This window comes from Saccostrea cucullata, unplaced genomic scaffold (genome assembly GCF_032062105.1).
Source record: "Saccostrea cucullata isolate Sc308-1 unplaced genomic scaffold, CSIRO_AGI_Scuc_v1 ctg3825, whole genome shotgun sequence".
NCBI classification, from domain to species: domain Eukaryota; kingdom Metazoa; phylum Mollusca; class Bivalvia; order Ostreida; family Ostreidae; genus Saccostrea; species Saccostrea cuccullata.
In genome coordinates, this window is record NW_026919419.1 from 149,152 (window position 1) to 160,103 (window position 10,952).

At 34.8% G+C, this 10,952-nt stretch overlaps 2 protein-coding genes across 8 annotated transcripts in view; both read right to left on the reverse strand.

The window, feature by feature from the left end:
* The window catches only part of LOC134231195 (succinyl-CoA:3-ketoacid coenzyme A transferase 1, mitochondrial-like), a 67,318-nt gene extending 58,368 nt beyond the window's left edge, over positions 1 to 8,950 (reverse strand). For all 7 annotated transcript variants that reach the window (XM_062713126.1, XM_062713118.1, XM_062713164.1 and 4 more), the window contains exons 1-5: positions 8,832 to 8,950; positions 7,917 to 8,025; positions 6,404 to 6,537; positions 5,197 to 5,289; positions 4,752 to 4,901 (exon numbers count right to left, since the gene is read on the reverse strand). In XM_062713126.1, coding sequence (XP_062569110.1) covers positions 4,752 to 4,901; positions 5,197 to 5,289; positions 6,404 to 6,537; positions 7,917 to 8,025; positions 8,832 to 8,915 — 570 coding nt within the window. In that variant the 5' untranslated portion in view covers positions 8,916 to 8,950. The remainder of the gene's footprint in view (positions 1 to 4,751; positions 4,902 to 5,196; positions 5,290 to 6,403; positions 6,538 to 7,916; positions 8,026 to 8,831) is intronic.
* Positions 719 to 2,456, reverse strand: LOC134231155 (syntaxin-1A-like). The gene has a single exon (XM_062713079.1). It carries the CDS (start codon positions 1,720 to 1,722, stop codon positions 781 to 783), a length of 942 nt encoding a protein of 313 aa, XP_062569063.1. The 5' UTR covers positions 1,723 to 2,456; the 3' UTR covers positions 719 to 780.
* Positions 8,951 to 10,952: the final 2,002 nt, after the last annotated feature.

Genomic DNA, 10,952 nt, shown 5'->3' on the forward strand with positions numbered 1-10,952 from the left:
TGGATTTTCTCTAAACTTAACAGATTTAGGTCAGGACAAAGGCTTTCTGTGAACATGCTGCTTGTACAAAGGAATGTGCCAAAACCATAAGGAAATTGTTTGCTGCAAGTTAGCAGCAATGTTTGCTGCAAGCTTGCTGCAATGTTTGCGGCAGGCTTGCAGCAATGTTTGCCGCAGGCTTGCAGCAAGGTTTCCTTATTTGGAAAATCCAATGTTTGCTGCAGACTTGCAGCAAACCTCATTTGCATGGTAAAATGTTTGCAGCAAGCTTGCTGCAGACTTGCCGCTAACTTGCTGCAAACAACAATGCTTTGTATAGACTGTCATGCTTTCTTTGGCTACATTGCCGCAAGCTTGCAGCAATGTCTGCTGCAAGCTTGCAGCAATGTTTGCTGCAGACATGCAGCAAATATTTGCAGGAAGGCAATATTTTCGGTAAGGGACTAGAAGGACATCATCAACAACTACACAGTTATTGTTTACATGTTCACTGATGTAAATGGATAAAATCCCCAACATTCCTATCTTGTCATCTCGCTGTTAACATTCTTTAAGAAGGTCTTTTGCCCTTAGGGTTCTTATTTGTATGAAAGTTATTTGTAAATAAAATTTATTTCATAAAAATTTTTATGAAGCATTTTATCATCTGAAAATCCAATATTTTAAATGCATTTACATGAATAATGGATGCTCAATGATTCTTTATGATATCATAAATGTACATATATGTGTAGTTCAATGGTCACTGTAAATTACCGCTATTCTACACCCTGTATTTTATCACTCTGAATCACTATTGGTCATCGTCACAACAATGATTATAACGACAATTACAATGACAGTAATTAGGATGGAGAAGCAGATGATTTTTTTCTTCCTTGCAGCACACTGATGTTTCTTTGCCTCTGCTAACTGCTGATTCCCACTCTGTACATCCTCTACTGCTAGTTCTACGTGTTTCTCTATATTGTCTACCATTTTACCCTGGTCTTGTACCAGTCCGTGCATTTCTTTAAACAACATGTTGACCTCATGAATCTGGCTCTCAAGGTCACTCAGTTCCCGCTCTCGCTCCTGAAGGTCCTGTAACTCAGAAATAGCTTTCTGGGATTCCTGGAAATAAGGATCGATGAAAGCATTGGTGTTCTGAAAGTTCAGATCTAAATTCACGGAGTTTGTGTTGACGTCGTACTGGGGGTCCCCCGTTATTGCAGCTATCTGTCTCTGTTTATTAAGTCTAGCTTTTGTTCTCTCCAGATAACTAGCCTGGCTAGTTCTGAAGTCATTCATAGTTGTTCTAAGTTCATGTGATAGCCTTTCTATCTGCATGCTCTGCACGCGCTGTTCTGCGTTTGACAGAATCAGTCCTTTTTTCTGTGACTTGGGGTCGGTCCCAGCAGATGACAGGAGTTCTATGTCTTTTCTGATCGTGATGGAGCTCGACAGAATCTTGTCTGCCAGGTTCTCCATTCTTTGGATGTCTGTGTCGGACACTTTGGGGGCGCAGTACAGAGTGTTCTGCATTTTTTTAAGTTCGCTGACATCTGCTTTCAGCAGTGCCAGTTTCCCCTCCATCCCCTTCACTTTCTCGAGGAACCCCGGTAACGACAAATCATCTTCTTCCTCCTTTTTGGATTTCTTCCCTTTCTTTCCTCGCATGCTTTCCCTCTCATACTGATCTCGCTTGGCTTCGAACTCTGGTAACCGGTCCCGCACTGTCATTTTATCTCCACTATTTACTAACGTCCACAGTAAGGTAGTTAATTGTACAGTATATCCCTCAATGAACTAGCTTCTTTATCTTGTATTGAAGCATTAGATCCCCATATCTTACAGAACACAATCCACATATACTATCAATTAACAAGACAAGGTAAACATATTTAAGTCCCAGTTGATCAGTTGATCACAATATCCAACTATTAACCACAGTGTACACACTTCTATATCAGACACAGTCCTCAGAAGTAAGTAAGTTTCACTTTCAGTTATTTGGAGTTTTACAGTGGGAAATCCTTGTGTTATTTTTCTTTCTCACAGTTGAAGAAGTTTGTCATTGAAAGGGGACACACCACACCGTGAGTCATTGAAGCTTGACACTGGGGCACCCTGGGGGGTTATTCTAGTTCCACGTCAGTGGTTATCCCCCAAAACAGAACCTGGTAACACCACGCAACTAATCTGTTGCATAATAATTAGGAGAATTAATCAATACAGGATTTTACAATTCCTATTTTTAAATCCCCTGATTCATTCAATAGTTGTATGTCTTATCTCCAGATGGCTGTGAATTGCCTTCAGGTATAAAATCCTGGTCTGCATATATTAAATGTCACTTGATAAAACCTATACTAGTGCGCTTTAATATTTGTAATATACACAATATTGAAAGTCTGAGTCAAGTGTGTGCAACATACCAGGTCTGACTAAAATTCTCCTAAAATATAAACTTGTGTAAACCTCAGCTGTGCTTAAGTCAACTCGGGACTGTCATTGTTTGTTTGATATACATATACATACACATGTATATAGAGAGGTATAAGTATCATAAACTATATCTAGGATCTAGTAACTCCTTGTAATGCTGGCGGACATTATAGATCAATCAATAGAAGAAATTAATTTATACTGACCGGTATGTACCTTTTGTATAACCCGCAGGTAATTCTGCTTCAAGGAAATTAAAATGCAATAAAATGTAACAACTGAACTGTATCAATATACAGAGCTTTTTTTTAATAAAATAATTTGATTTATGTTTTTTTAAGATAATGTGATGAATGTGATATGAAAAAAGAAAGGTTGCTCTCAATCAACTTCAATTTATTTATATTGACAAGTATTTCACAGAAACCGGTCAAGTTTAGACATACAATCATACATATTTAATTGTACACATATTAATGCATATACATGTACTGTTAACTCCTGTCGAAGACAAGTGCAGTGTAATTTAATAAGCTGGTCTGATATAAATACTAAACTGCCTGTATGAACATACTCCAGCTGTCTAGACTTTGTAACTTTTTAAACACTTCCCTTAATAAAGTTGTTTCTTGTAAAGTGGCTAAGCCTAATTTACCAGAACCTACGTTGTATTTTCATATCACCAGTGTTTTTAACAACTAAATAAAGAATTGAGGAACTTATTCAAACTGAATGAGGTAAATATTACCCTTCTAAATGTGAAATCAAAACAAAAGTCATCCTGACATCAAAATATTTAAAGTAAACAGATACCCAGTCATGATCTTTAACAAACACTACAGAGTAGCCCCCCTTTGATTGTGATAGTTTCATTGTCTAAGTCAAACATGATATAGTAATCTTATAGGGCAACTGCAATCACACTTGGATTAGGACTTACTTCTAGCTGTTGTACTGATAACATTTTTACTAATACAATTACCAAAAAAAAATTCCAAATCATAGTCAATTTAACAATAAAATCGTCTTTTTCAAGTGCAGGAAAAATGCACCCATTGATTTCATGTAATTAGAAACAAAATTGAATTTTTAAATATTTAATTTCTCCTTTAACTTTAAAGTATTATTCCTTTCCACAGTTTCCAGCTTGTATTTTTTAAATGAATAAATTAAAAATATCTCAGATCAGAAACAAAATAATATAATAAATGACATTCAGACAACCTTTTAAACCCAAAACTTCAGTTTCTTTTTTTACATCATCAAACTTTAGAAACAGGTAATCTTAAAATGGTAATTTGGTTACAGGTATTTTTTTTAACATAAACAAAGTTCACATGTAAAAGCTAATTGTCTTTTCATTTACTATGCAGATTGTTTGGTAAACACTTTTAATGCATTTAGACGTTAAGATTTGTGAATTTTCAGCTGGAATACACCAACTGTACCCTTTTCATATATATGTGTTTCAGTCCCAGGTCCCCCTTTTTCCTTTCCTCTCAAAAAATTATAAATTGTTCTAAAAGACCTTTTCAGCTTATATTTAAGAGGCGTCTAAATGTTCTATAAAAAGTAGGTATTACACTTCAGATATTCAGGAAATGATCAAAACTGCTGAAGAAAAATTTCCAGTTTCCCATGTAACAATATTAGAAACACATACACACATTTGCAATGGATTAATTGAGTTTATAACTAAATTATTTACAGTTAATCCTAAGTATATAAAATAAAGTAATTTCACAAACTGAAAAAAAAATATTTTACTTAATTTCTCCTCCTTAGGACAAAAGTTACAAGTAAGTGTACTGTGTTAGAGTAAACATTTTTCTAACATTTTTCTCATTTTATAATGACAACAAAAAATAATAAATTCAAAGAATTGTTGTCCCCAGCTTTTGGTATCTCAGGGTTGAGATGCAGTAATTTATAGCAAGTCTTGATTGTCATGTCAGGCCATCTCTCAAAAAGTGAGATGGCTTTCATCCAAAGTTACAGCCCATTGAGCCCAAATTGAAATTTTAGATCAGTAGGTCAAAATTCTAGGTTATAGTTAAGGACCTGAAGTCAAAAATCATAGATATTTCTGAGATATGTTGTCACAGGTGATGAGCGCTCTGTCTTTTCTCATTCAAAAGTTATAACTCCACTTAAAAACATTTTGTGACAGACATACAGACTACCAGAGTAATGGGATTAAAATGTACCCTTGCTTCCTCAAAAGCAGTTGACATTTAAAAAACTGGTAATACTTGAAATGTTCTTGGACAGTAGTTATAGAGTTCTATCCACTGTGTATGATGTGAGAGGAATCAGTGACTTACCTCCCTTGGATCGCTGATTATTTCTACGGTTTTATCTGTATTGTATTTAACTGGTGCCCCGCCCTCCTGGATGAGTGTTCCATACCCTGTAGGAGTGAAGAATGCTGGGATACCTGCACCACCAGCCCGAATTCTCTCTGCCAAAGTCCCCTAAACAGATGAAAACATTGATTTCAATAACTGGTCCTTTGACAAACTTTTCTTAAATTTATGATTGACAGGTGGAGAAGACAAAGTCTAATTCTGTAGTTTTACATTCTTTAAAAAATACTGAATCAGATGCAGCTAAACAACCATAATCAACAAGACAAAATAAGAGAAAACAAAGGAGAAATCAATTATATTAAAACAATCACAGGTTTTACCTCGGACAGGTTGACTTATAAATAAGAACGTGTTTGTTGCTATGGGGTGGGGTGCTACAGAAATGATCACAGGTTGTTACCTGGGGGGTGAGTTCCACTTCTAGTTCTCCCTCAAGGTATTGTCTCTCAAACTCCGCATTCTCCCCCACGTAGGATGAAATCATCCTTTTAATCTGAAAGATGAGGATGAAAAATAGAATCATTCCAAAATCATTCTCCTGATAAGGGAAGGAAACCATGACTGGTGAAATACGAAATTTTATTATATACCTAATGTGAATCACCCAATTTTATTGTTGAATTTACGCTATCACGTGACACCGTGATCTGATTTTCTGGATCACCAACATGTTGTTTTCTGAATCCATATCACCACTCTCTGAAACTGATGACGTAGTACGCAGAAATATGATGTTATTTTTCTTGCGCGTTAAAAAGTCCCTTGTTATTATGCTTTGTTTTATGAATAAATGTTATGCAATTTATCTCTAAAGTTTTCTTTAGCTATTTATGAGGGGGTACATAATAAATTTATCATTATAACAGTAACTTGATCCGAAGAGCTGTATCACGTCTCGTTGACAGGCGCGTCCAGTTAGATCTGATGATCCGCGCCTGTCAACTTGACGTAATACGACCCTTCGGATCAAGTTTCTGTTAAAATAATATATATATATCAACTGAACATCTCTACAAGAATCCATAATTAGGATATCAAAATATCTATGAATGAAACTAGACCAAATTGCTGTATATATCTGAAATAAAATGTAATTTAATATGAGACAAAACAAAATAATGTAAGGATTCTAGCTTAGAATAAAATATTTGTGTAAATTAAGTTTTCTGTTTCATTAATAATTTTATTTTGTGCATGGTAATTGTATAGATCATAACAATCTAATGAAAATTAGATCTTTGATCCGCTCCGATCAAACTGGAGTGGATCAAAGATCTAATTTTAATTAGATTGAGATCATAAATGTTTATGAACTTTATAAGGTGATTTCAGTTTGCAAAATTTTTTTCTGTACTTTCTAATTTCTTTCCCCATCTCTTTAAAAAATAATATCAGTGGATTCTGGGGTCATAAACAGATAAACATATATTCAATGTGTAGAACAAAGTTAGGATTGGCAAGGAGATGCTACTTTTAGGTATTTTATTTTGACCTGATGATGAAGACTTTTCATTCGATTCCACATACACACATATACAGTCTTGTCAGATGTCACAGTTAATTATTTTATGTTTATTCTGCCAAGGAATGCAGAAATGGACACTGACCTGTTTTTGTCGAAGTAAGAGGCCCAAACCAAAGTTGTCCACCCCCGCATTATTACTGACCACTGTCAGACCTTTGACCTTTGTCTGAAGTAAGGCTGCAATCAGGTTTTCTGGGATTCCACACAGACCAAATCCTGTAAACAAGCACAGAGATCAAATCCTGATATTATACACACAGATAAAATCCTGTAAACATCAAACATAGAGCCAAAATCCTGATATTATACACAAGATAAAATCCTGATATTATATATGCACAGATCAAATCCTATAATATACACAAAGATCAAATCCTATAAATATACACACTTATTACATTTTCAACAGTGAAATACTGTAAATTATCCATTGAATAAAAGTGATATCCTGTCACAGTGTGACAAATACCGAAAGTGCGGTAAAACTCTCAATATTACCTTCCCATAACGAAAGTTGTACAGTTGTAAAAATATTCCTTGGACTGTTATAAATATAGAGAGAGTAAATAAACCATTCTGACAGAGAATAGGACTGTCAAAGTTCCGCAAATTTGTTGCTAAAATCCATGTTTACAGTGTTTTCAATCTTGTATCACTTTGTCTATGATGTCTCAACTGCTCAACTATGACGTCATGTAGCCTATGACTGTATATACAAAAAGACAAATAGGCAAAGGGAAAATCAAAGGAGATGTAATAAACAGAAAATTCTATGTTTTGCAGTTGAATATGGCATTTATTTCACTCAGAGGCAGAATTTCTTATACATTTTCACTCATGCTTCTCACTCATGAAAATATCAAAAAATCCTTTCCCACTCATGAAATGAAAATCATATTCAACTACAAAACATTGAATATCCTCTATTAATCAAACCCAGCTGATAAAATACACACAGATCACGTCCTCAAAATATACACAGAGTCAAAATCCTGTAAATATACACAGAGATCAAATCCTATTAATATACACAAGAGTCAAAATCATGTAAATATACACGAGTCAAAATCCTGTAAATATACACAGAGATCAAATCCTATAAATATACACAAGAGTCAAAATCCTGTAAAAATGCACACAGACCAAATCCTTTCACATTGGAACTTACATACCTACCACCATTGGATTCTGATTCTACCTACCTCTCTTACTCTCTTACAGACTACATAAACATATGATTTGGGAACTAACTGACTTACCTCCTACTAGAAGTTTACTGTCATCCTTATAATGCGACTTACCTCCCACTAGAAGTTTACTGTCATCCTTATATAGCGACTAACTCCCCACCAGAAGTTTACTGTCATCCTTATAAAGCGACTTACCTCCCACTAGAAGGTTACTGTCATCCTTATAAAGCGACTTACCTCCCACCAGAAGTTTACTGTCATCCTTATAAAGTGACTTACCTCCCACCAGAAGTTTACTGTCATCCTTATAAAGCCACTTACCTCCCACTAGAAGGTTACTGTCATCCTTATAAAGTGACTTACCTTCCACTAGAAGTTTACTGTCATCCTTATATAGTGACTTACCCCCCACTAGAAGTTTACTGTCATCCTTGATGTCGTGTATAGCTTCCTCAGCCGAGTCAAAAAACTTGGCTCTATAATGAGTTCTGGACGTACTAAACTTCCGCGACAGCTGTAAGAAATAAAGAAGAAATCATTACCACATTAGAGCATACTGATTGAAGAATAAATTAAACTTGAAAGAATGTTTAATGCCAAGGATGGGACTAATTATCCGATGAGGAATGAGAATAAATTGTCAAATATAAATAACAAAAAATATAATTAGGGCTTAGCTTATAATTCATAACAATTTTTATACCCCCTGCTTGAAAAGCAGGAGGGTATATAGTAATCGTTAATTCTGCCCGTCTGTACGTCCGTCCGTCCGTCTGTTACGCTTTGGGGTACCCATCTCTTATCCGCAACTCCTCTCATACCACTGAATGAAATTTGATGAAACTTTCATAGAATCTTTATTACATATTGCCATTGCATGTGCACCTGATCCTATTTTACTTTTTGATCCGACACATATTTTGGGTTTCCAGGCCACAGCAAAACATGGACTTTGCAATTATAACTATATGGAGGCGGGGGTATCATTTAGTGAGCTCATCGCTCACAGTACCTCTAGTTTTCAATGTTTTACTAATATTTTTTAGATTTAATCACTGACAAATTAGCCTATTTAATTGCCAGACCAATAAATCATTATTCAACTTTTCATATCTCCCATGTGCACTTTCTAACACAACATAAAAGACCAAGCAGCTATTGTAGCCGACATTATAAGTCATTCAGTGCTTAGGGGAAAACTACAACCGAGGACATTCGGGTAAAATCATGGTTTGATATTTTACGTATGTGATAACGAGAAAGACAGAAAACAATAGCATTGTAAGATCGATGCAACAAGAGAATTAACATTATTCTAACCTCGCTAGCTGGTACGGAATATAAGGCCTTCGTCTGTAACACAGAATTTCTTGTACACACTCCAAAGACCTTGACTGCAGCCATGTTTAAAGGAGAGTAAACAACAAACCTGGGGCGCGGATCTTACATTTCTGTTCCCTTTTATTTTGACACACTGTCCTCAGTGTATTTTAGTCTGTTCAAAGTTAGAGAACAGAAAGATTACCTATTTCAATACGTCGTTATTTTGGTTTAAGAATGATAAATGAAATAGGAACGAACAATTTTGCAGAAACATCTTTCATGAGGACTCCACCAATGAAAATTCAGTTTTTTGACACACCTACTCGTATTTTTCATTATTTAAAAAAAAAAACCAACAAGCAAACGAGTACTTCATTCCAACTGTAGGTTGTCATTCCGGGTACAGGATATGCTTAAAAACTCTAAAACACGTGTACACGGGGTTAATTCGGCCCTGCAATATTTATAAACTAAGACATTTCATTTGAAAAAATGATTAAACCTATCTAAAGTTATAACACAAAAACTTTTTTTCATTTTCTCTAATTAGAATTTAAGCCCAACACCCCATTCATTCTCTCCACTAAAAAAATCCAATAAAAACTTTTAAAGCTAATGTTTTTCCTTTGATAAATATCAAACATACATGTAATAACTAAATTCCATATATATATGCAGAAATGACAATTTTAAAAACTGTTTAAAAAATATCAATATTTCAAATTATACGTACTCTAAAAAATGAAATGAAGAAAATACAAATTTAAGAAAATACTGTGTACCCTACAACTCGAAATTAAGGACCTATAGGTACTTTATATAGTGAAACATTTAAATAATAAAATGCTTTCTTTGTTTGTTATTACTGGAATGAACGGAAGCAGCTGTTGCAGAAAAAATACATAACCCGCGTAAGCGGGTTATGTAAATTTTTTCTGCAATAGCTGCGACCGTTCTCTCCAGTAACAACAAACAAAGAAAGACATTTTATTGTTTATATTTATATCTGTTTAAATAATCAATTAAAGTAGGATTAAAAAGATTAATTATTGTATTAATGATGCTAACGTCTTTATACGTTTCATTGATGGAACAGCCACTGATCAAGAAATCTGTACAGGCGACATGCCTAATGAAGTTCATGCTGTGATGAACGCACTGGGGTTTCTTAAGAAATAAAGGAGAAAATATTCAGTGGATGTAAATATATGGAGATAAAGAACAGCTGCAGTATTCAAGATCAAAATCCCAGAGCTCAATACAAAATAGGAGCAGATCAGATGCCATGGAGAAGTGAGCATCCCCTGCCGACCGGTGACATCCGCCATGTGCTCCATGTCATGATCGGGAAATAACGGATCAAATCCGTCGTCTAACGTTATTCAGTTTAACTAATAATGGACTAACAATTAGTATGAAAAACGTAAGTATTTGACTCAGTGATAAATTGTATTTGCTGACAAGGTCATTGTATCGACCATAGAACTTACGAAATGATGACATTAAACGAGAATGCTGATATTCTTGTTTCATCAACTTGTTTGTCAATAATTTACCTCGTTTTAGAAATTGTTCATACGTAGAGCGTGCTCTTGCGTATCGAAATAACTGAGATACATAAACTCCGCGTGTAGTTGATGATCGAAGGCATGTTGCTGCATAAGTAAGGGAAGCTGACGATAGAAAAGTTAAAGTCATAACGTTTATCTTAGAGCCTGGTTGTTAGATTACCATTAACGTCTTTTTCAAGTTTCTTTATAAATATCAAGCTCAACCAGCTCACCAGGATGTATCGTATCCACATAAGAATGTTAATTGACAATATAATGTATACAGCGATGATATATCTAAATGTCGAGTTGTGTCCCCAGCAAGTGTTTGCTTCTTTTCACGCATAAGATTTTGCACAAATAATTCTGCTTCATCTGAATACAAAATTAAAATGGATCTGCTAATAACGGGGCGCAATAAGTATCAATGGGAATTCCTATACATGGCTTTAATTTTAAGACATGTATGTTAAGACCAACATGGGTATTGTCAATTAGAAACTCAAGCATTTTTTTATGTCGACTTCAGGGTACTTGTGTGTACAATCAGAATGTTTTTTAACAAAAT

Bases quoted from the DNA above. Each gene is read 5' to 3' on its own strand.
- LOC134231155 (XM_062713079.1), bottom strand. From the start codon at position 1,722: ATGACAGTGCGGGACCGGTTACCAGAGTTCGAAGCCAAGCGAGATCAG.